Below are 27,726 nucleotides of genomic sequence, written 5' to 3'. Positions count from 1 at the left end.
TTCAATCGAATACAGGATATACTTTTTTTTGTTATATATAACGGAGCGTGGTTACTTTGGTTGTTGATTTGGATAATTAATGAATCGAGTTGTTGGCAATAATGTTTGATTAAATTTACTTTTAAGAGCGGATCACCCCGAATGAAGTTGTAAGTGTCATGGCAACGCGAGGCGTTATGTTTTGACAAGCTACTCGAATGCGATGGTTGCTTGCAAACGCATTTTGCTCTTAATCGAGATGAATTATTGTAATCCTTTGATATTATTATGATTCTACTAAAATGTCGGATCAATCCCCGAACCCAACTGTTCGGCATCCAGCTCCTCCGACATATATATTTTTAATAAAAATCCTTATTTTCTGTTTCATATAATAGATTAATTACATCACCTAGGATCAAAATCAAATTTGATATTACGGGCAAATAACTGTAAAAGAAGGTCAACTTCTAAAAAATCTTGCTGAGGAGGAGAACCCATGACCTTCGTAAATAACAAAGTTTTTGATAAATGTCTATAGCATTGAAATGAAAATCACGATGATAATGTAACATATGTATATTTATTACTTCTTTTAAAAACTATAATATCACAGACAGTACATAATTTGCGCTTTGAGCGAGTAAATTTCCATGGAATTCCTTAATCTTAGACACTTAAACATATATAAAATTAGGCTATGCTTATCTTTCCACTCTTAAATCTATCTTCGATTTCCTGCAAGCTTTTACCTTTCGTTTCCGGCAAAATAAAGTATAGGATACCAGTACCAATAAGTGCTATAATACCGTAGAATAGGAAAGTGAACACCTCTCCTAAATCGGTCATCATTCCTGGAGCAGTTTTAACAACAATAAAGAAGGAAACGAAGGTTGTCGCAGAACTAATTCCTGAGCCCAGACCTCTTACTCTAGTCGGGAAAACTTCTCCACACATCATCCAAGGTAGTGGGACGAGTCCTATAGATATGGCACATATGTAACCCATCAGACATGACAACGGGATCCACGTTAAATTCGTTGGTTTGCCATCGGTCCAATACAGGAACATCGATAAACCGACCATTGATATAGCAGTAAAAAGACCGCTAATTAAACATAAAGGTCTCCTGCCATATTTTTTACACGTGACACACGCCACAACTGACATTACAGTTCTTAAAGAATCTATCGCCAACATGGCCACGTAATGGTCAATTCCTTTACCAACAGCTTTTTCGATTATTTCTATTGAATAAAATGCAACAGCATTAACTCCTGAAAATTGGCAGGTCACGAAGAAAACTATCATTATGAATAGCGGCTTCATGAGTTCCGGTGATTTGAGACTGTTGATTTTCTCTCTTAACGTTGGCGTTGGTTCTAAATCTGCGGCTTTACGTTTATCTATAATTGCCTTTAATTCAGACCTGGCCTCATCGCCGTATCCTCTCAACCAGCTAAAAGCTTTCACTCCATCTTCTATCTGACCCTTTGATATCAACCATGTTGGACTTTCTGGGATTACACTTAGCAGAATGACTGATAGAATTGGAAAAATACAGCAGATAATTGCGGTCCATTGCCAATGCACCCATGTTCCGATTAGGTGCGATACTAAAATACCTACAGCGATGGCTAAAGATATGGCTGCTAGAAATATTCCTCTTAATTGGGGACTGCATGTCTCACTGATGAAAACAGGGCCGAGTGGTCCAATCAGACCAACGCACATTCCAGTGAAGAATCTTCCGAGGAGGATGAGGGCAAGATTATTAGCACAGGCGATCAGGATCCATCCGAGAAGAAACGGGGCACAGACCATGTAGTGAGCATTACGTCTTCCGAATTTTTCCATGAGCCAACCGCAGATCAAACAGCCAGGGGCCATCGGTAATGCTGCCATTGCCGCTGAAACATAAATGAACATCATCTTATTATTTTATTTCTATGGTTTTATTTCTTGTTTGCGTAGTGGTATGGCTTTGTGCAAGCCCATATAGCAATACTATGAATTGTTGGCACACAGGGCAGGGGCGCTCAGGCACAAGGGACAAGACCCAAGGTTGGTGGTGCATTTGTTATATGAGGAATTATTAATATTTCTTAAAGTATCATTGTCTATGAGCAATGGTGACAACTTACCATAAGGCGGCTCATGACATAAAAAAATACCCAAATAGAAACTATTGAATATTTTCAATCTAATGTTATTTTAAATCCCCAAAAAGAAACTATTAAAAATTTCCATCTAATCTTATTTTAATAATCTATATAAAATATTAGCAATAACGCGAGATGCTTTTTAAAACATGCAACACGTGATGTTACTTATTGCCTCCACCAGTGACTGGAGAATGATTCATTTATCGCCTTAGAATCAAAATTATCATTCAACAGGGAAATGAACATGATTGCGATCATGACTTGCATAGACGCTATTTCTAAAAATAATAATAATACAGACATTTACTTGAATTTTCATCGTAAATTATTATTTAGTAAATATTTTAAAACGAACTACTAAAGATAAACAAAAACAAACAATGAGAGTTGTTTAAATATTTGACATACTAAGGTTACAGAGAATGTCGACAATTACATTATAGCCGAATCAGAAAATTATAATCCGGATTGCATTTATAAATAGCACACATTACAGAAACGATGCCAAAATATTTTATAGCATTTGTAAATTACTTGTTTGTGCTGGCTGTTTCCACGATAAAATAATTCACAACATACTTTCAAACTAAACAGAAAGAAGACGTTCTGTTAGGATTCACATTCCAATGACGACCTTTGAATCCGTATCAAGTTACTGTTGTCTGTTAAAGAATGTCGGTCGATTATAAGTTGACAACCCATCATTCTTTTGCATTTGTCCATGATACATACATATTGAAATTGAAACCTTAAGATTTCAATGTATCTATCTATGTAGAACAAAATTTAAATGATTACTTGACTTGATGACTTGTTTGTCTGTTGTTCATTCATGTTCAAATCACCGAATCTGATAAAGTTTGGTATAAAGCAAGATCGAACTACAAGGAAAAACATAGGCTTAAAATTCCTAATTCCTTCAAACTAACGACCACAACCACAAATGCGAGCAAAGCGGCAGGTGACAACTACTTTCAAATATAAATGCACATGGACACGCTAGTACTTGCCCGGGTCTGAACAAGCGACCTTCAGTTTAGATCAAAAGTTCAATCAACTGGGTTGAGTGTCAGCTTTTTTTTTAACAATGCACTGTTAGGAAAAATTGCTATTTATTTCTTACATTCGTATGTACATATATAAGTATGTCAATACTGATGAGTATTTTTTTTAAATGTATTGTTGTACTTGCCTCATACCTTGCGACAACGAAACTTAGGACGTTGTCAGGTTGGAGGAAGAGGATGCGGAGCAAGTGTGTTCATCAAGCCTATCTAGACGAGATGAATATACGAATTCAATACCAGCACAAAGCTCTTGCATACATACACTGCAAATAAAAGCTCAAAGTTCTAAGATAAGTTAGGCTTACCGATCCATGAAGCGGTGCTTTCATCGCAAGGTATGGAGCTGCCTGATTCCTTGAGCTGAGGCAGTAAAATAGCCGAGTACCCGGATGTAAGACCAGCAGTGAAGGTCATAAGAATTGCCGCCGTGGATGCCAGGGTCTGGAATGATAATAGATTTTTTTTAACGAAGATGTTTATTTATTTTTTACACGATTTTAGTAATTTTATCAATATTTTATTGGTATCGTATCGTATTCTTTAAGTTTAAATTCACCCAATATCGGATTTTTTTTATCACATAGATAGGTGGACGGGCGAATGGGCTTGGCAATCTTGGGAACTAAGATGTCATGTCCCTTGTGCCAGTAGTTAGACTAGCTCACTCACCCTTTATACAGGAACGCAACACTACTGAGTGTAATTTAGCAGTGGAATATCTGATGAGTGGGTGGTACCTAATCAGACGAGCTTGGATAATGTAAATTCCAAGAATTCTCAATAATGGGGAATTGAAATGTGTATTGATAGAAAATACTCAGCGTCCTTTAATTTGATTACTATTCATTTATAAAAATTATAGTTTTGTAATATGACACGAGTTGATGAAGGTGGTAACGATTTATGAAAATGTAATTTAATTTAATTTAATTTTAATTTTACCTTCATTTATATATATAAAAGTTTTGACAGTGAACTAATGTTTGTGTGTAATTGTACGTGTGTGTTATAAAATTGTATAATCGTTAATTTAAACCTAAGTTTCATTTTTGAAGAAATCACTCGTGTTACTTAGATGATTATAAAACCAATGCTCAAACGCAGATATCGGCGGTGGGTCATGACAGAAGAATAATTTATTTCTTGATAATATAATTTATTCAACGATTACTCGCTATCATCGAGAGTTTATTAGGAATTATATTTGCGAATATATTGAGACATACTTTAAACATAGAAAGCTTATTTTATAGCTGTTTTAAAAACGAAGCATGGTCAATTCGAGTCAATATGATGTATATGTTTTCAGAACAATGTAAGCATCGTTTGTATGTCGAGAAAGTATTCTCGACACTATAAGCTGTGGAAATTGCTAATGGAGCATTTTATAGTTTTTTAGATTGAAGTTATATTTTTTATAATTTGACTGGCTTAGCTAGCTTATAACTTCCCCCAGGTCAGGTCAATAAAAAGTTATTGGGTTTTTCTATGAAGACATTTACAATCAAAATATACATTATTCGAGTAGGCAAACACAAGCACTTTTGAATTGTCATTTAACAAACTATTTTAAGTGATGCTACCACCGGTTCGGAATGTAGATTCTACCGAGAAGAACTGGCAAAAATCTTAGTAGTTACATTCTGAGTAGCAACCCGGTGCCACAGTGCCTCGGAAAGCACATAAAGCCTTCCATAAACCTTTTTCGGTCGTGTATTTGCCGTCCCATTGAGTGACGAGAGCGAAAGAATAGAGAGAGAACTTGTGTGTGCACACAATTGTGCATAATAATATGTCCTATCGATTTGTCTGCAAGTCAGAAGTAACTATTGCTTACTTAAGACCTTATGGTTATTAATTACGTAAATTTTGTTTCAAAACATTACTTTAAAATTAGTATTTTTGATTTTACAAATACAATACCTGATTCCAAGCTGGTGAGAATCTTGCAACGGTTTTAGAATCGGCTAGTAAAGCATCTTCCTTCAAATCACCTAAACTAAGTCCCGAATTGGAGTTCTTAATGTTTTGTATGTATGTCTTTTCGTTTTCACGTTGCCGTATTGCATTATCGGCGTACTTCATTGCCGTTTCTTTGTTAACTGCTGCGTTCATTTGCTTTTGCATATTATCTTCTGGATCTGGTTCTGGTGTTTCTAGAGTTTCGTCTGTTCTTGGATTTGTGTCTTTGTCTTCGACTGTCACGTCTCCTTCATTTTCATTCCTGTCTTCCCCCATACTTATCTGTAATGAGAGAACATTCGTTTATATATTTCTATTTAAATATTCTAGTCACCCGGACTTATTTGGACTCACGTTAATGCGATATGCTCTTGTGCATATTAATATTACAAAACTAGAAGAGTTTGTTTGTGCATTGAAACATTATCTTACCTTATCTCAGGATCTAAGAGTCCTATTGTTCATGACGATTTTTGCTTTCGATAGCCTATTATTAGTCGAGTAAGGTTATACACATTACGACCTACAGGGGCGGAGCTGAAACATTAACCAAGCGGATACCTATTTATTTGATTCATTCGACGTTGTTACTGTATACCTACTACCTACCAGACTTGTTTTCGCTAGGGTAAAATATGGGTCTATACGACACATTGTTGCAAATATGGAGCACACCGGTGAATATCTAAATAAGTATATATATTTTTCTGAAATCATTTATACAAAACCTTAATGAATGATATACCTATACCTTTGGGAATCGTTCAGTCACAAGACAATCCATTCAGTGCTTTAGTTTACTGCGTTCAAACAAACAGACAGATAGACACGATGGGGGGACTTTGTTTTATATCTATGATTTTATGATTTGTAAGCTTAAATAACAATAAAACTTAAGTATTTGTAATAACTGGATACTTTGATTTCATTTATATTGTATGAGATACTAAATATCTAGATAATTTTTTGGACAATTTACAAATATAACTTTATTATCTAATGAAAATATGTAGATTTACGATTTAATAAATAAATTATTACTAATTATTAATAGACAAACGATTGAAATTATTCAATGAAAAATACTTTCAAGGTAAAAAATGGTTTCGTTTTTACACGTTGATTTTAAGAAGGCATCTTAAATCAGGTCGTTTAAATAATTCATACTTGTATAAATTTACCGGTTTTTCTTGGTGGAATCTACTTTTAAAGGCCGGTTCACGTTTAATTAATCCTGTAGTTTGACAATTCGAAAGTGTTTGTTGCCTACATTAATATTATCATAAGTATTATCAATCGCAATCGAATCGAAACGTAATCGTTGGTACATTTCGTTTTCCGTTTATTTGAATAAAATATTCTTTATTCAAGTAGGTTCTTAATATAAGGCTGTCATCAATGTGTCATCAATGTGTCAATAAATGTAAGGCTGTCATCGGTTCGGAAAGTACATTCTACCGAGAAGAACCGGTAAGAAACTCAGTAGTTACTCATTTCTAACATTTTTGTTACAGAGTATATCAGTAAAGAACAATTACATTTTTATGTATGCTGCTTAGAAAACATATTAAGTAATATGTACATATTAAGTAATATGGCTTACTTTTCAATGTTTTCTTGACACCAGCTTTAAATTTTTTAATTTAATTGCGGTTCAATCGAAGTTGATTCGGAATACAGTCGGGAACGTATCGCAAACGATATAAATTAGTAGAACGGGTTCAGTTCAACAACGTCAATATATTTCGAGTAAGTTCATATGAGGTCATAATGGCGAATTCCGTGATCGTAAAATTACGCGGCCCTATGTTATCCATATTCGTATTCTTTCGTATGTTATTCGTGTTATATGTTATTCCTACGCGATGACTTGTTACAATATATCGAAACCAAATATATATATATATATATATGTAGGTTCTTACTAAAAATTTTTGGTTTGTTTTACAAGAATAAATTGTTTCTGTTAATGTTAATACTGCAGTGTGATTCTTTAAAAATTGATTTCGTGTCTCACTCGAGACTCGACTCTACAGTAGTACAGTAACAGTAACAGACTCATGGTGATACGCCATTTTGATGCGTGTATCCTATAAATTGTATAATTATTTTAGTCAATTTCGCATGTCGTATCACGCTCGTGTTATGCGGTGTTTTGACTTTCTTACAGAATGCCTCTACAGTATGGAAATCAACATCATCATCAGCTCACATTCGTCCACTGCTGGACATAGGCCTCTCCAAATGCACGCCACTGTGGTCTTTCTTCGGCAACCATCGCATTCAGCTCCTGCCAGCCGTCTTGCGCAAATCGTCACTCCACCATGCCTGAGGACGTCCTACACTACGTTACGAAATCAACGAATACTGTTCTATTTTATCATCTGTAATATTTTTATTACATAAGTTTAAATAGAAGACTAAACTAAATGTTAAAATGTAATGCTACACTTACTTATTGATAACAAAGATAAAACTCACGCTTCAGAATACATTCCAAACCTTAGATTTTTTGTATAACTATAGAGCGTTGCACTACAAAAGAACTAAATCAAACGAGTCAACTTTATTATCTTGGTGTGCATGACAGCTACTTGACACTCGCCAAACGTCATAGTACTTCACTAGTGTGCGTCTACTTAGCGGCCAATGCCTGGCTAATATTTTTTTTCGCGTTCTCAGCTCAGTCAGTCTAGATTCTAGACATATAAATAATCAAACCTACTAGTCTCTCTGGCAACACAACTGGTAAGCCGCCATGTTCTATATTAGCTTATACATAATGCAGGTACGATACTAGATATGATAAATTCGACCTTAATTTATTATCAAGGTTTAAGTTTGCTCGTTAAACACCCTGAACGAAAATCCTTTGCTTTATAACAAAAAATTTTTAAAGTTTAGATTTTGTGTCATAAGGGTAATGAATAAATACTAAACAAAATTATTTCAAGAGTCTTTTTTAAATTCGAAAACTACTTAGACCAAAATTTCAATATTTCGCCTTAAGCAATACATCCATCTTTCAAAGATTGTTACCATTAAACATACGAGTGGGTTCCGTGATAGGATTCCTTAAATCAAGTTTATAAAGCTTTAGCAGGTTTTTATTAATCCTGTCCCGAACAACCTTTAGAAGTAATTTCGACTAAAAATGTTAAACTCAATTTTTATACCTTTTGCATTCAAAATGTTTAGTCGAAATTACTTCTTAAATATGACCAAGAACTTATTATTAACTCGTGGCTTTTCTCGCGTTTTACTGGGAGATCGTCAGGTGCTAGGCATAAGAAAGCAGCCTACGTCCTTCCTTGGAATTCAAGCTTATTTCATTGCAAGTTTCATCAAATTCAATGGTTTGGCAGTGAAAGAGCAACAAACAGAGTTACTTTCGCATTTATGATATAAAGTAAAGACAATGCTTGATAAACATTTAATCAGATTAATAAATATCAAGTTCACTTTAATATTCGTCACGAAAGAACTAAGATGCTTCTGGGAATCCCCTTAATAAAAACCAAATTCGACATTGGTCCATATCTTATCCAAAAATTACCTAACGCAATTACTAAATCCTAAGACTGACGCGTTGAAACAAACATTACAGCTAAATAATATTGGTATATATATATAAAAGATAATATATTACACATTGATATAATAGATGAATATTTTATTCTCAACTAGGACACGCCACCCTCGCAATAAATGTGCACTTGAATTATTTATACTTCATATAATACAATGAGCAATTATATCTCGTGCCGGCACACTTGTAATTGTTTCAAGGAGATTTAGTAACTCGGTTACAATCACGGACTGTTTACGTCTAAGCTAAAAAACTAAAACTAAAACTATCATTTACACCTATCACTGATCGCAATTGGCTTTATAATCAACAAAAAATGAATAAATTGATTTTTCATTATATTAATATTATCGAATTGGAATGGAGTTATTTGAATACAATTTGTGATTATACTACTAAATGAAGATGTATATTCATAATAATACTATTTAATATTCTAGTTTTCGTTTGCATTTTCGACGGTTAGTTCCATAAGTTTAGCGATTCATAAATATATATAAGGCATATTACTCCATACAATATTATATAGATGATAAAAAAGCTTGTAGTTAACTTTTGAGTTTTATAAATTTAATTTTTTTTTTTTTCAATCGGTAGAAAAGAGTAAGTACTCAGTTTCCTGTTGGTTCTTCTCGGTAGACTCTACATTCCGAACCGATGTTGCTTGCTTTACATTTAATACTATTTAGTAAGCCTGAACTGAGATGGCCCAGTGGCTAGAACGCGTGCATCTTAACCGATGATTTCGGGTTCAAACCCAGGCAGGCACCACTGAAATTTCATGTGCTTAATTTGTGTTTATAATTCATCTCGTGCTCGGCGGTGAAGGAAAACATCGTGAGAAAACCTGCATGTGTCTAATTTCAACGAAATTCTGCCACATGTGTATTCCGCCAACCCGCATTGGAGCAGCGTGGTGGAATATGCTCCAAACCTTCTCCTCAAAGGGAGAGGAGGCCTTTATCCCAGCAGTGGGACATTTACGGGCTGCTAATGCTAATAATGCAGTAAAATGACAATTCCAAAGAGCTTGTAAAAGCCTACTAGATTTGGTTTGAATATCACCTCCCCGTAACTTATGAAAACTCCTCTATCATGGTTATAATTTGTGTTTTTAGTCTCTCAGTTCTTAAAACCTCTTTGGGAGATAAAAAGTTTCATTAAAATAGGTCCAGTACTTTTTTGATTATCGAACATACAAACAATGGTCAGTTTTACATACATTAAAATGAGGCTCTTGTCGTGAGCCTCAACAGCTCATCGGTATTTGATAGCAAAGTGAAAGTACAGGTTCGGTCCTGCCCCCTGGGGCTAGTGTCGTGCCCACGACTCAAGGTTAAACGTTTAAGTGATTAAGTGAGGTGAAGAGAGCGAGAAAAAATAAAATCAATTTTTTTTTGTCAAACCAAGAACAAGACATGCATGTAAGTTGATGGTAAGTGGTCTACACATATGAATTGACACTATCAAAACTATAAGCCATTTGTTCATTGCGCTGCCAACCCGATAAAAGACAAAATCTTATGAGCGTTATACCAAATAAAATTTTAAAATTGAGTATCTACGCCGAACCTTAACCTCAGCAGGAACATTTTTTTTTTCTAACAAATAATTTGAATTACATGAAATTGTTCTTAACCGAACTTTTTACTTCCAGTGTGTTAAATAAAGATGATTATTTATAATTAAAATAACCACACTTTTTAAGTATTTCTGCCATACTGTTAAAAAAAGCGTAAACCTTTTTTCCACAAAAGAGTTACTCCGTATCATATTAAATGTGCCTAAAGTTTCACCACCTTACTCACCAAACTATTTACATTGCGCTATAGAACAGCTGATAAGGCTACACGGACAGAAAGCCTTACCGATCGGATCTTAGTAAGATAATAATACAGTATTAATAATAAGGCACCCCGTCCGTTAACTTTCAAAATTGATATTATCTTCAGGGACAAAACGCCCTAACGCTCGCGCTGCAACCGCGGGATCAAAGCTATATCGATTGTCGTTGATAACATACAATTGCACAATACTAAACCGTTGTACAATGTTAGTGAACGAATATAATGTAGGCGTTGTATAATAATAAGGATATATTAGTAGTAGTTATTAAAAAACTCTACTACGGTATTTAAAAAAGAAAAACCTATTCCAATGAAAGAAGTATTTGCTCTTTTTGATTATTATATCTTTATTTATACATTATACAACATATTATAACCACTTTTATTTCAGATCTAAAGTTCTAATAACCTTAGGAGATAACCTGTGGTAAAGGATAAACGTTTTGATTTTTTTTTTAAGTATGTGCACCTGTGTTTGAATACTAACCTGTGCACTGTAATATGTCCTGATTATTGATTATAATGTCCTGTGTCGTTGGCTGGTCACTCTTGATATTTGGTCGCCTTGGTCAAAATCGATCAAGACGGGATATTATTACTATTATTAATCTCAGCATGTTATGTAAATAAATTATATACTAATATGTATTTTGTATTACTTAAGACAAAGAATTAATTATTTGTTTTGTTTAAAAGTTGTATTCATCGGCATTCAAATCGGTTTTTTTTTGTAATCTACATATAATAACAACTATTGTTAGATTATTCATGATCTCGATCGAGGACTTCGTGTGAACTCAATGCTCTTTGTCATTAATCCTCCTGACTTTTGTATTAAATAATTTCTAATTCCATGGCATTTTTAAAAAGTTACGACTGTTTTAAGTGCTATAAATTTTGTATTGTAATTATACTAGCTGAATCTGCGGTTTTATTCGCAAGAAATTTATAAAACTTTACCTATAGTACACAAACCGTCATCTCCCATTTTACTCCCTTGAGGGGTGAATTGAACAAATTAGCCATATCCATACCCAGAACTCAAGCCATCTCCATACCAAATTTCTTCTGAATCGGTTCAGCGGTTTAAGAGTGAAGAGGTAACATACAGAGTAACTTTCGCATTTATAATACTAGTATATATTACAGGTTAAAGACGTAGATAATTTATTTACTTGCTAAATCTGCATACAATGCAACTGTAGGTCAGGTTATATTAATCGTTTTACAAAGAAAATGTAATATTTTAATTTGTTATGTTAAATAAAACATTAACGATTTATCAAATCATTTTTTTTTTATATGGCAACTAATGAACAATACAATTTGCTTTCTTTTACGGATATCCGACATAATAACACAAACGTATGTAACATACATATATTAGCAAATGAAATAGTGTTTAATTTTACCGTGGCTGCCCAGTGAATAAGCAGTGAATATCACTGCTGTAAAGGAAAACATTGTGTGGAAACTTGCATGTTTCAGATAAAAAATTATAACCAAACCACAATGATTTAGCATTTCTATATTGTCATTGCCAAAAAGAAAAATAAGTGTTCAGCGCATCCATACTGCGCTATGACTCAACCAAACGGATTGACATTAGAATGACAGCCGTTATAAAATTTGGACATTTACAAGTGACATTGGCGAAATAATCTGTGCCCGTTCGCCGCAAACAAAATCCACAATTAAAAAAAATACTTTTTTTTGACATATTATATTATTGGATTTTTTTAAACTATCACCAACTCCAAATAAAAAGAAACGTAAGCGAATTATGTTCTTTCTTAGGCAGGAAACAATGTATTCTTAAATTATATTCCTATTCAGAGTTCATCGAATGAAGACGTGTGTCAGATATAAATCATTCAACGAAAATACAAACTCAATTTAAAACTAATATAATTTGAAATACAAATTAAAACGCTTACTCATTCTAATTGTTTATGTAAGAAAATACAAAACAATACAGTACATAAAACAGAAAAATCAAAAAGGTTTTACTAAAACATTACGTTAATTTCGATCTAAAATAAAAACCCCATCGCACTCAAAGAAATTTCACTTCGAAGTCTTTAAACTTTTATATAAAGCATATTATGATATTGTCTATGTAAAGTTTCAATCGATAAATATACGATTGAACCTTGAACTTGCCCCGTTCGCTAATGATTTCTTGTTCGGTTTCTACGGAAACGCAAACCGTTGTGAAAGTGTTACGAAACGAAGGTGAACTACTTCTAATTGGTGCATTATTACGCGCTTATACCAGCCGTCTAGGTATTACTGCATATTATTAAACCCATATCTTGGATATTATATAAACTATATTTTGTGATACAAATTTTCAAAATTTGTTATATATGTGTTATATTAATTGAACCAATTATAAAAGGCAGATGGCGCGCGCATAAATTGATAGTTAAGCAACAAAAGCGAATGGAAATTGCCGGTATGGGAAAACATCAAGAGTGCTGTCACTTTGTTATTATTGACGTATTAACAAATTTTAGTTACCACAAAACTATAAAATTGTATTCGCCTTTGTTGCTTCACTATAATGCTTCGCGCGCTCTATGCGCCTTTTGTTTTATAGTCTGAGTTTGTAGCTGATATATGTATGTGGGAATGTCAATTTCTGGATATCAATTTAAAAACTTCAAAGCAAAACATCTGAAATTTCAGTGAATATTTCTGTTTTATATTCATTTAATCTATAATTGGTGAAATGACAATTCGTTAGTGAAATTGTTTCCCATAAAAAAAATGTGGATAAATAACTGTGGATTTTTTTAACACGTAAATAACTTATATACACTTGCAAATATCTTACAATAACATTATATATATATTACTAGCTGAACCTGCGGCTTTACCCGCGCGAAATTTTCGTGTTTCGTAAAATCCGTTCTTAGCGTATAGCTGCACCCTATAAGGCCTACCTGCCAAATATCATGTTTGTAGGTGTTATAGTTTCCGAGATTTCGTGATTATTCAGTGAGTGGTATTTCGCTGTTATACATGTATAAATTACGCAGGAAACATCCTTTATCATAATCTTATCAAATGTTTTTATAATTAATCCATTGAAGGTCAACATTAATATACTTAATTCTTTTATACGGAGTATTATGTATATGAAAATGTTCCTTATTAGCTTTTACACCCCAATATCATACTAAGATACTAATATTATAAAGATACTATATTAGTTGAATACTTATACACACATACATACACACACAGAAAATAGTAGTAATCCATTAGAGTTAGAACTTTTTATAATTAGTTGTTGGAATTATCATGAAAAAAGAGCCTTAAAGTAGTCGCATGTGACATTTCACCTTTGTTAAAAGCTTTAACTCCTCTCGGAAAATAGATTGGTACACTTTGTCGACCAACTCTAGCACCGCGAGCACTCATTGGTCAAATCATAGCTCGCTTCCCCGGCTTCCTGTCACGTATTTCCATCCCTTTCGATCACTCCCACAAACTATAGAAAAGCGAGAAGGAAGGTGTTACATTTCTAAAACATATATCAGCGCCTTATTGTTTCCATTTTAGAATTCTCTGTTGGTATTATTTTATGTATATTGTATATATTTCAGTCTTAAAGACTTATTATATAAATAATTTATGTCATTTTTATAGTTTACAGACGGATTTGATGTATGGACTGTTTATATTTCGTAAAATTATATCAATTTAAAGAGACAATAGTCTCACCGTTCACTATGTAAGCGCTTTTCTAACTATAATAAACACATCAAAAGTTTGCATCGACCTAAGCAGATATCTAACTTGTAGATTTAATAAACAAGACATAGTCATCTATTTTATTTTTAAAGACAATTTTTCCGTTCTATAAAGGTACTATTTAAATATTACAATTCTGTCGGGTATTTTTAAAGATATTTAATAAAAAGCTTGAGAAAAAAAGACGTGGGCGAGTAAGATAAATTACGTAGTACGGACAAAGAGATCGCTTGTTTATTACTGTGCTTATTTATTTATCATTATTTAAAAACAGCATAACAAATACTGGCCTCTGTAGGCGGCGAGTATTATTTTCGCTTATATATCTTGTATGTACAATACAATTACAAAGCAAGTTCTTTTTTAATAGTGAGTAAGATTCCATAATTTTCGACGGACTCGATCACTTTTTAAATGTTTTTCACCAGTCAATAGAAGCAGTTTTATTAGCTCGTATTGATTGAAGAACAGAATCGATAAAAATGTGCTCGAAACAGTCGAATATTTTTTACCCCCCCGATCTTAAATCTTTAGCGCTCTTGCCTCAACTCACCCTAAATAATATTTGAATAAGAATCCTAATTTTATATAAAACAGTATGACGCTGCGAAAGTTTAAGAGCTTTCAAAATTGTCTATTACATTATATACTAGATGAACTTGCTTGAAATTTACAAAACTTTACGTATAGCCGTAAACCGTAGCCCGTAAACCGTCATGGTGATGATATTGCTTAGCTAGATTTTGAGCATTGTGATAACGTTTCAACATTACTTATCATTCAACATATATTAATGGCAGTTTAGATATCGTTGTTCATACTAGATGGAACCGGTGGAAGGACAGAGCGGTTTAGTAGTTATCACTCGTCTATATCTCAGATTCTATCATAAGATCTATCTATCACATTATTTTACTGCGAAACTTTATTTGGTATGTTCTAGTTTCAATGCTGAGTTACCCAATGGTGTTGTAAGACTTATCTCACTGTGGTAGAGCGAATATTAAATGGTGGACCATTTGTTATTCACCCTTTTAAAAGTAAATTTACAGTAAATTTTAATTTAAACAGTACGTAAAAGTAGTTTCAATAAACGAATAACGTTTATTGATATACTCGTACATAATGATATGCGTCGTCGCCTCGTCTGCATATTTAATCATCATATAAGTAACACGTACAACTTTGACATATAGCTTCGCATTCTATTGAAAGTTAAATGTCAAATGGCAAAAAGATATATTTTAAATTAGGAAAGTATGAGCTGGCACGAAATAATTTAGGTAATCAGTTACCACAGTCCTACCGGCAGTACGAAAAATAATTAAAAAAAAATGTAGAAAAAAATATCAACTGAAACTAGTACATGTTAATGCTACTGACGACACATATATGCAATGAATATATAACATCTTAGCTGATAATAATATTATAATAATTTGAAATTTAACAAGTAAATCGTCGGTTAGCCATAATATTCAAAGTTATCGATAAAAATGTGACATAAAGATATCAAATATATGTAAAACAAATCACGCAGCACTTCAAATATGGCAATGTTAAGATTGTGACATAACTGCTATAATCTATGTTAATAATGGCAATTATTTCAATCGCCACAGTAATCTGAACAAAATATTAACTTTGTCAGATGTAAGCCAAGATTAACCGGCGCTTAGAAGACTTAAAGCTAATCCTAATAATATAATTCGGCATTTATTAGGAGATGAAGAAAAATATAGTAGGGCTTGGTAAGTGTCGGATGGTATTTTGACTCATGTTTATACTATTTTTTCTGGAAAACCATAATATCCTTGAAAGTAAAGGTGGTCGTTGTCCCAGTACTGGGACACGTGGACACGTACAGTTACTCAAATGAGTTGTACATTGTTAATAAGAAGTTATGTGTCCAATATTCTGAGTCAATGAAGAATTGTCGTCTTAGAATCAAATCAAAATTTATATTGTCAAAAAAACCCTAAAATTGACTTTTAACGGGCACTTCAAAATATGGTAATTCATTTAATAGAAAATATACCCCACGGCACAGATAACACATTCTCTGAACATATGATAATCATATTCGAGTAATATATTGTATACTTTAATACAATGTAGAAACAATCAACAATCCTTTAGGTAGTTAAACAATTTAATTTCTAAGGACATATAGCTTTCAAATTATTGAGGAGGCATTAGCATTAGCAGCCCGTAAATGTCCCACTGCTGGGATAAAGGCCTCCTCTCCTTTGAGGAGAAGGTTTGGAGCATATTCCATCACGCTGCTCCAATACGGGTTGGCGGAATACACATGTGGCAGAATTTCGTTGAAATTAGACACATGCAGGTTTCCTCACGATGTTTTCCTTCACCGCCGAGCACGAGATGAATTATAAACACAATTTAAGCACATGAAATTTCATTGGTGCCTGTCTGGGTTTGAACCCGAAATCATCGGTTAAGATGCACGCGTTCTATCATTATACGTGCGAACAATCTAACATTGAGGAGGAATAGACATTTATTTAGAATGAAATCTATGAACTGGTGTTTGCCTAATGACAATGAGTAATGTGTATTACCACTAAAAGTATAATCACGTAGAAACGCATTGCCTGTTTTTGAGGATATGAAAGTAATAACGCTAATAAATCACGCGTACGTTTATCACAATAAAATATTGAAGGACATAATTGATAATAGCTCTTATCGTGTTCTTAATAAAACTGGTTATATGTCAAGTTTATAAATTAATTTGTCGTTATCTGATGATTTGATAAAATGTTGCAATTAACTATTTATTTGTTTGTTGAATTTAATCTCAGATGAAATGAGAACGTATAAATTATTGTTAATAAATAATGTATTTATTTCATTTATTGTAAAGTCAAATCATTATCGAATACCATTAAGTAAGTCATTATCTGTGTGTCAACTGATCCAGACAAGATCCCGATCAAAATTATTTGAGGAAAGGGTGTTTTTTGTTACAAATTCATATAGACGTGGTTTGAAATGGACGAATGAAAACATAAAACGATAAAAGACAAGATATAAAAGCAAAAAATTACAAACGAAGCCTTGATAATATGGTATACTAGCTGAACCTGCGGCTTTACCTACGCGAAATTTATAAATAACAAACTTCTAAGCCCCCTTTTGTGTGGAGTTTCATGAAATCCGTACCTACCTGCAAATATCAGTTTGTAAGTGTTAAAGTTTCTGAGATATCATGATTAAACAGTGATGGGTATTTCCCTTTTATATATATAGTTTGTCAGGTACCAAACCAATGATAATTTAATTCTAAAATATTAACAAACACGATAACAAACAAACAAACTAAATATATATATAATAGAGAGTTATAGTAAAAATAATATGCTAAAACGTCAAATCAAAGTCGATATCTTTATTCAATTTAGACGCATACTTGCCTAGTAAATCCCAAAAATCTATCACCGGTTACGAAAGAAATAACATCTATCTATAATTAAAAACAAGACAGCCCTGCCAAAAAACGAAAATACTGAAGATACAGAAGTCATGTTTAATGAAGTCGCAGTGATATTCAAAAACAAAACAAATTCTAGTGTCATTCAGTATGATATACGGATTCTAAAGATACCTCATAAATCCAAGTATGTTTATTCGATTAATAGTTATGATGGAATAAAGAAACGTATACTAACATGAACCCTGAAAACATTACACTCCTTTTTGAGCAGTCGTGTAAAATGAACCGGACGGTAAATTTAACGGCAGACATTCTACAATTACGAGTACATAATTACAATCACAAGGTCTCTTGAAAATATTCCAAAGTGATGGTGCTGAATATCAATTAGATTTGCATGACAACAAAAAATGTTTGATAGATATAATGCTCTTACCATCGTTCCGCGTCGCTACCCAATGATTGTGAACATTTAAAATTAGAACTACCTTGTGACAAGACAGCACCACACCTACCACCCGCATGTGTTTGTTATGAATGAGAATCGATTCACGTATCTTGGCACGGGATACGAAATAATAACTACGTCATTTTCACGAAAAAGTTTCGTCATATTTATGGAACATTTTATTTAACGCTTGTTAGTACACAGCTGACAACGTTAGAGCAGATTTAGAGTATATTTTGTTCAAATTAGCTTTAAATTGTCATTTTACAACAGATCTCGTGTTTTTTCTACGTAAAACTCCAACCGCTTCAAACCTTGATAGTCTAGCTGTGCTTAGCATACATTAACGTGAACGAATGTTTTATACGTAAATACGTAATATATATATTTATAAATAAATTATAAAATACATAATACGTCAATTGTTGTAGTTATTTAGGCAGACAAATGGGCTACCTGATAAATAATATCCACTGATCCTTATCGTCAATGCTTCACCAACCTTGGGATTTTAGATGTTATGTCCCTTGTATATCTAGTTACACTTACTCGGCTTTTAGACCAGGACACATCAATATACAATGAGCCTGCACAAAGCCCTACGTCCAAATAAATCAAGTACGTATAAATGAAATTTCTTTTCTTTGGGCTTTTTCACAAACGAAATCGACAATCGCTATATGAATTCGTCTAGGTGATTCAAGATTATTATAAATTTAATTTATTCCTAAATTATTGGTATACTCAGGAAGTTAATCATTGCCTATTTGGTTTTCTATACTTCGTGCGTTTCAAATCTCGGTCTGATTGCTTTTATGATTACGTTTCTGCCAGTCATCGTTTAATTAGGTTTTCTTTGAACAGCATTGAGTCTTTTAAAGCAAATTTATAATGCAATTTTAAGGCTCCGACGATGATGTGCACAAAAAGGATTTCCTTTTGGTTCCTAAAATACAATGACGGTCACCGCGCTGACGATGAATGCACAGGAGAAATTATATGGATTATTAGAATGGCAATGTTTCACGACCCGAGAGGAGTTCACGATCAGGGAATAGGGTGCCTGAGGCGCTTCTTATGGATGCTACTGTGAATTTCTAAACAAATAAAATCCCATTTTTTTGGCCTGATTCGGGTTTATTCCTTAGTATATGCAGCTTTTTAAGGTAGTAACTAGACCTACGAGGCAGTCTATGATAAAATTTTAATGCGTCATTTATTGATTATTATTTCTAGGCCAGCCTTTGAAACGCTAGTCTTTAAAAGTATATTATTTACTTTAATTCGTATTTGCCTCGATTTAATCGTAAAGCTTTTCGTATGAGTGGATCTTCCTATTCATTTATTTATAGTCATCATAATTAATCGAAGTTATTATTTTTAATTATTATTTAAATGTATAGTTAGTAAAACCAGTCAATAATGTCAAGGTGATCGCAATTGTAATATGACCGCTCGTTCTTCCGCGTTCGAGTAGACAAAGGGTATTGTCTACACGTTCTAGGGAATTCTGTAACGTAAATACAAACATATACATATTTAATTATTATTAAAGCGTGTAGGATTTTGTGCAAGATCGTCTGGATCGTATGGTTGTGTTACGATATGAAGTTTAAGTGTTATTGAAGGCACACGTAAAAGGAATTATTTTCTTTTGTGCCTCTTAATGTCTCACTTCTGGTCAAAGATTTCAATTCCTGTTAAAGATTTGAAGCTTATTCTTCTATTCTTCAAAGTCGGTTGGAGAATCAATATGTGAGCGATTTTCGTCCGACACGTGTAGGTTACCTCGTGATGTTTTCCTTCACCTTGAAATTCAGCTTTTCCTGGGCTTGTACTTGGCAACCTTTTGTTAAGATTCAAGTGTTCTAGTAACTGTGCCATCTGCGCTTAATTTTACTAGCCGAACCTGCGACTTCACTCCCGTGAAATTTTTTAAACTTTAACAATAGCATACCGTCACCCCCACTTAAACCTCTCTAGGAATTATAAAAAGTACCCTACGTCTTCCCGGAACTCAAACTATCTCCATAACAAATATCATCTAAATCGGTTCAGCGCTTTAAGCGTGAGGAGGTAACAGAGTTATTTTCTCGTTGATAATATTACTAGTATTAATATTAGTATAGATTGATCATGATTTGTACAGTAATTAGTTTTAATTTTTGAATCTGTATTTATATCATTATTTATTTTGTAATTTTTAAAATATAATTCGTGTAAATCATTTTAATGAGTTGTAGCTGATAATTAAAATTTCAAGTGTCATTTCTTTTTTTAACTGTTTTGGTGATGTTAATATATTTTCACTATTTTTAACTAGCTACCCGTCTAGAGTTCACATGGGTAAAGTAAGCGTCAACGAGTCTATTTTGCGTGGCGTATCGTCGTCAGCATGATTTATACCGACAACAATTCAATTTTAATTAATCACACACATCACATACATCATTCATACATCTTGACGAAGCACTCCAATCGTAAAAACCGTCTGAAAATTCGTTTGGTAGGTACCGCCTACTCATCACATATACCCCTAAACAGTAATACTTGTTAGTGTTGTTCCAGTTTGCAGGATGACTGAACCAGTGTAACTACAGATACAAGGGACGTAACGTCTTAGCTCACAAGGTGGAGAGGGGCATTGCTTATGTAAGGAAACAGATATTTCTTATCATGCCACATTGTATACGTGCGGTGGCGTTCACTAACCATCAGGTGGCCCATTTACCAGTCTGCCAACTAAATAAAATCTCTAAAAAATTATATTTTATCACGAGCTCACCGGTGAAAGAAACAACGTGAGAAAACCTGCGTGTCTCTAACTTAGATGAAATTCTGCCACATGTGTGAACCTAAATGGAAGCAGTTTGGTGGAATTAGTTCGAAATTAGCTCAAAGTTTGCATGTGGTTAATTTTTGTTTCTTATCAATCTCGAGCTTGGAAGTGAAAACGTTGTGAGAAAACTTGAATCTCTCATGGTAATCTGCCACAAAAATTCATAGTGACTGTTCTAAAGATTTTGAACTCCATTCATCTCAAACTGATACCAATATTATTATATTATATAAGACGTAAAGAGAATTAATCACATATTTAATAAATAATAAAATCATCATATAAAATTACAAACAGCTAAAAAATCTATATATTTATGTGTGTGTGACATACATACGTATAAATAATAGGAAGTATGTGTGACTCCAGTTATTAAAATTATAATTTTTGTCTTTTCATAAACAATACCTCTTGTTAAAATCAACAAGTTTACTTAATATATATATATATATATATTAAGTAAACTTAATATATATATATATATCAAGTTATTATATAACAAGTTTACTTAATATATATATATATATATATTAAGTAAACTTGTTAGTTTAGTATATATATGTATATATATATATATATATATATATATATATATATATAATAAAAGTAGCATTCAATTAATGATTGAATTAACTACAAACACATATATCTCGAGCCTATTTATATACTCAAGTATAATGTACTGAAAATAAAAAAGCAAATGAAAACTCGTCTAGCGAGATGGTTGCCATAACAACGTTCTCGATAACACGTTACTACTGTGATATTTATACTCGAATCGTGTTTCGACGCGTTGTACTACGTGGAAACAATAATAAGTCTTTAAAAAAAGTAAAAATAATACTATTTAAGTACTAAGAACCTCTTATAAGTAATTTATATCGTATTGGAACGAATTTTGCAAGTTATTTTCGGGTCTGCTTTTGATGGGTGTTTTACCGAAGGGTTCCGGAAGGTAATCAATATCATTTTTTTAACTAACGTAGTTACTCTATAAAGTCATTTATCTTTTAATCAACGAATACTAACGCCACGTTTTTTTATTCTTCATGTAGACGTGAGTTGTGTGATATGCCATAAACTCCAGTAATATATTTTATTGTTTTATATTGTTCTGGCGAGTGAGCCAGTGTTTTTACAGACAAATGCCTGGCACATTAATGTTGTGTAAATAACATACGTGGAACGGCAGTGGATGTTGTGTTTGTAATTTTTCAGAAATACTTCGTTGGTCCAGTGACTTGGTTATAAGGCTGTAGATATGGAGGTACTAGGTACAGTAAAAAGCTATGATTTTGCTATGAAAATATATGCTCAGTAGCATCCTGATCCAATCCCCGGCTATGTTATTACTCTCGCCATTTTGGAATGCACGTAAAACTCGGATTCCATTCCCATCTAATCAAGAGAGTTACGAAGAGAGAGTACATTTGTATGTTGTGTGTGTACGCGAGTACTACAATGTGTCCGGGACAGTTGGTTATTCCTTAAGATTAGCCTCGGTAACCGAAACCGGTCAGGTGGACATCACACACAGGGCCAGATTTAGGGGAGAGTAACAGGTATGAGCTATCTTAGTCCTCTACAAAAAAGGAGCCCTAAAAATATAATTGTGGGCCTACATAATGTGACATATTTTTATCTAAAAGAAATACTATATTAATGAGAAATACGTTCCGGTTAAAAAAAAAAATAAAAAGATTTATTCGCTTAGTTCAAAAAGTATTCGGGACCGCCATTTTGTTTTTATCCAAGGCTTCCAAGTCATGAAATGCCCTGCAAACACACATACACAAACGTTATTCATTAAAATATGAGCTTAGATATTTATTCGTTTATGATTTATACAAATAAAACATTAATTTTAAACGAAATTCGTTTCGTGACACTTGATTTATATTTAGTGCAAGCATAAATTTCTTAATGGTATTTAAAGTCACTGTCAATATTAATGCAAATTACCTTTAAAATACTTTCGAGTAGAATTTAAATAGATTTTAATATATTATACGAGCGATACGAGAGACATTCTAAAATATATACATAGAAATCTTATGGATCTGTCTTTATGTGAACATTAAAAAGTTGTTCGTATAAATATATTTGTATAAGATTAGTAATTACATATTTTGATTGATGAAAAGGAGTAACTATTGAGTTCAGACCAAACTGAAATGTAACTATTCCAGGTACGTAACATAAAATTAAGAAAGCTTATTAATAAATATTTAGTTAAAATAAATAAAAATAGAGAATTATGCTAATAAATTAAATCTGTTTACCCTTTATATAGTAATGATAATACGCGCTACGCACACATGGGAGTAGAGAAATGCGGCGGATAGGGGGTATGACGTCATAAGAGAGTCATGTCGTTTGTCGTCTCGGCATACGAGTCGAACTTACTCCCAGGGCGCGCCAATAGACGTTTCAAATACAATATATATATATTTATGCAAGAGCCACACATTTGCAATTGCCGTTTTATTATTTTATAACGATTAATAAAACGTAACGTTGTGAATTAATAGGAAGTGTGAAATATATAGGAGTAAATTAGTTAACGAGATCAACCAGAGAGAAGCTAGTTTTATCGGTTGAAATAAATCAAAATATACAATAAATTTATTTAAGTAAACTCTTACGTATGTAAGCATATGTCATAAATGATTGTCATTTTATATGAATATAATTTAAATTTAAACAGTCTGACTGACTCCGAGAAGAACCGGTTCGGCGACTCAGAAATTCAACGATAACAAAAACATTAATTCAAATTACAAGTTACAAGTAAAAAATAATCAAATATTATATTCAAACTATTCCTATATATCTTCCTGAAGTAACTACTAAACCAATATACATAAAACTTATATCGGAAGATACAGCGTGTTTCGGAGAATATCAAAGTATGTAATATCTGTTTTTTACAATTTCATCCGTTTCAAATTTATACGATTGCGACAAGCGTGAATGTCATGGTTTATATGTTAAAAAATCAGGCAAATTATATTATAATAAGTTATTTAATAAGATATTTAATTAAATAAGAAACCTAATTTAAGTAATACAGTAGTTTTTGAAAATATAAATAAGCATTTTTCTCCCAAAACAGTCAAAAAGAAAAAGATTTAAAAAGTGTCTGTACTCGCTTGTATAACACAGCTTTATTTCACTGTACCGTTAGCAAAAATAGTTAACAAAGACAAATCGTTTAAATTTGAATGTTTATTTTAAAATCATATCAAGCTTATCATAATTTTAACTTATAAAGAAATAATATCATAAATAAAGTACGTTTTTGCTGTCCATACTGAGTACTTTCTATGGCTGTCTTAACTTTCACTCATTGGCTCACTTATTTAAAAATTAGCTTAAGTAAGCAGTACAACAGGTAAGTTAGTATTTTTGTATAGCCAAGGGAAGTCAGTGGATAAATTACGTTGCTCTCATTGAAGATTACGCGAACAAACGCGGACAAGCAATTAGTGTCTAGTGCGGTGTAAGATAAACATCGTTATGTGTCGGCACGCTGTTAAAGAAGTGTGGAGGATTAAGCCCAGACCATCTTCTCAAATAGCCCAGCCTTAGCCCAACAGTGGGACATTTATTTACCGTTGCATTGATTTACCAATATTCTTCATTTAAACCTACTTAGTTTATTTTATTTGACTTATAATGAACGCAATAGTATTTACAATTTTGTACATATGACCGGTATCATAATTTTCTATATAGATAATTGGTGGTAAGGCTTTGTGCAAGCCTGTCTAGGTAAGTACCATCCCCTAATCAAATAGCAATACTTAATATTGTTGTGTTCCGGGTTTAAGGGTGAGTGAGCCAGTGCAATTACAGGCACAAGGAACATAACATCGTAGTCCCCAAGGTTGGTGGTATATTGGCGGGGAGCTTCCAACCTTGGTTAATATTTCTTACAGCGCCAATGTCTATCGACGGTTTTGACCACTTACCGTCAGGTGGCACGTTTGCCCGTCTGCTTCCGTATACCATAAAAAAAGGTTCAAAGTTATCCCAATGCAAGAGTCTTGCAAAAATTTTACGAAGAAGATTTAAACATATTCTATATATTATTTTTTTATAACAATAGACAAAGGACTTATCATCATTACATAGTATTAAATACATTGTACATTATAGATCTATATGGCCAGCATGTAATTTAAATGAATATTTCGGAGTTATTACAGATTTAAAACGCAGAGACATAGCGGTTTGTATGGTCTAATGACTGAAAATGTAAACGTTGTAAGACATTCTGTAGTAGGTATATTATATATATTTATTATCAGCATTGCATCCGTACGAAGCTGGGGCGGGTCGCTAGTAAGTTTATAAATTAAAAAAAGCTTTAATCTCGTTTTTGTCTGTGGAAGGTTGTGACAGAAATTATATTGAACCAGACATACATACATTAGCACCGGTCTGGTCTGTTTTTTATATTCACTAGGAAATATAAAATTATATTGGATTTATTTTATTTTCAAGATTATATAGATGATAAAAAGGCAGGATAAATAAACATATAAATACATACATATATCATTGTATTTAACTAACATGACTGTATTTTTAGATGTTGAAAAAGAGTAACTACTGAGTTTCTTGGAATCTACATTCCGAACAGGTGGTAGCTTTACTTTATATAGTTTGTTAAACGACGATTCAAAAGTGCTTGTAAAACATGAGACATGGTTGACCCCCTCCCCCCTTAAATCGTCTTACCTAATAAATGAATAGCCCCTTACTTTGACTATTAATAAGTGCTGGTGTACTTCTGTTAAATAAATAACTCATAAAATATTTGTCTTTTTTTTTTAAACTAACGCAAAACAATGAGAATATATATAATTGTCTAGTATTGTCAAATTGTGTGTGGTATAGAATTCGACAAAAGCTTCAACACTTTTACTAGAGAACCGAGAGGGCAAAAAACCTCTCAAAAATTGTACATCATTTTTTTGTTTGAATTAATTAAAAATTACATAGATACATATAATCGGTGTTACGAATATATCAATTAATAAAAAATAGTACAATTTTTATATCTAGAATTCCAGACATCATTATAGAATTCATATTTATACAATTTATTAATATTTGAAAGCACGTCAGAAATCTTTATTAATATCTATGTTTCTGTAATAATAATAATCAGTATATATTTAAATAATACAATATACTTAACAGTGATAAACAATGATATAACTGTCTCTATCGAAGAAACTTTATTATATAGGTTTAGTTACATGTGATTGATAGCCAAACGAAGATTTAGACGCGCGAAACTAATAAAAACTAACCTATAGTTCAAACTCTCAACCCCAATTTTACTCCCTCAAGGTGTGAATTAAAAAAAAGTAGCCTACCTCCTTCCCCGGGACTCATACTATCTCCACGACACTTGATCTAAATAGGTTCATCGGTTTAAGCGTGAAGTGGTAACAGAATTACTTTCGCTTTTATAATATTAATATTTATACAATAGATCAGTTTTTCCGGTTCTACTTAGGCTTCAGGTATGTCATTCCGAACCGGCGGTAAATTATTGACGATCAAAAAACGAGTATGATATTTGAATAAAGATTCTGGTTTAATTTACTATAACAAAAAATGGTATATATTTTAATTATAGCTCACAATTATATGTTAGATAATTAAAAACGCTCTTAAAATAAATGAAACATATTATTTAATTCAAAAATGATAAAACTTTGTCTAGATTATTGTGCGTTCATCTAGAAATATCTGGATACGCGCGTTGGATTGTTTCGAAGTATTTCAATTTCGTAATAAGAACAACTCGATTCTCCCGCCAAAATGAACTGACATTTCACTTAAACCAACACCATAAGTAAAAACTACAGAACTTCTTAAGAATATATTTTTCATTCGTACCTACTAGTAGATATTTCACAAAATTGAATATAAAATTATTTTAATAATTTAAAAATAATAAGAAAAATCCACGTTCAAAAATTACCTTTTAAATATATTTCACAAAATATCGAAAAAAAACGCCCACTATTCACAACACTATTTAAAAAAAAAATAACTGTTTTTATATTACACGTACGCGCCAGAGTACGACAACCCGTTAACTGATACGCGCAATGAACGTACGATGCTGTACGCAATTCGCGAACACAAGTAGCTAGTGACGTCCTCGCTGTCGATATATATGCGTTTATCGATATTGATTTAGCCTTTACCCGTATGTTTACTGTGATTTAATAAATGTATTACATATCATAAAATCAAGGATTATTTGTTGAGGCAATGAGCTAATTTTGAAATGCAAATATTTTCCTGCTATCGATTTTCCTTTTTTTCTCAAAATATATTGGTATCTCAAAGTGCTTCGATATTTCTTCTATTTGTATAAAAGTTAACACGATTGACGACTTTTTGATACGTCGTTAAGGTCAATGCACTGTGAGGGTCAAGTTTAAAGTAGCCACGGAAGTACCGTGCCTGTAACGCTATTGTATTGCACAACAGACTAAATCCAATACTTACAACTGTCTATACTTTTTTTAAATTCGGAACGATTTGCAAAAAGATTGACAAAATTTAAAAAATAAAAGACG

The 27,726-nt window shown here is 32.6% G+C and overlaps 1 protein-coding gene across 1 annotated transcript; it reads right to left on the bottom strand.

Moving 5' to 3' along the window:
- Positions 1–540: 540 nt before the first annotated feature.
- Positions 541–27,247, bottom strand: LOC125073676 (facilitated trehalose transporter Tret1-2 homolog). Its single transcript, XM_047684623.1, has 4 exons — positions 27,120–27,247; positions 5,135–5,455; positions 3,517–3,652; positions 541–1,889 (listed from the first exon to the last, which is right to left on the bottom strand). The coding sequence occupies exons 2-4, from the start codon at positions 5,447–5,449 to the stop codon at positions 673–675; spliced, it is 1,668 nt and encodes a 555-aa protein (XP_047540579.1). The 5' UTR covers positions 5,450–5,455; positions 27,120–27,247; the 3' UTR covers positions 541–672.
- Positions 27,248–27,726: the final 479 nt, after the last annotated feature.

This window comes from Vanessa atalanta, chromosome 25 (assembly GCF_905147765.1).
Source record: "Vanessa atalanta chromosome 25, ilVanAtal1.2, whole genome shotgun sequence".
Lineage (NCBI taxonomy): Eukaryota > Metazoa > Arthropoda > Insecta > Lepidoptera > Nymphalidae > Vanessa > Vanessa atalanta.
The sequence above is the reverse complement of the archived record's forward strand: the minus strand, read 5'-3'. Positions and strand labels throughout refer to the sequence as shown.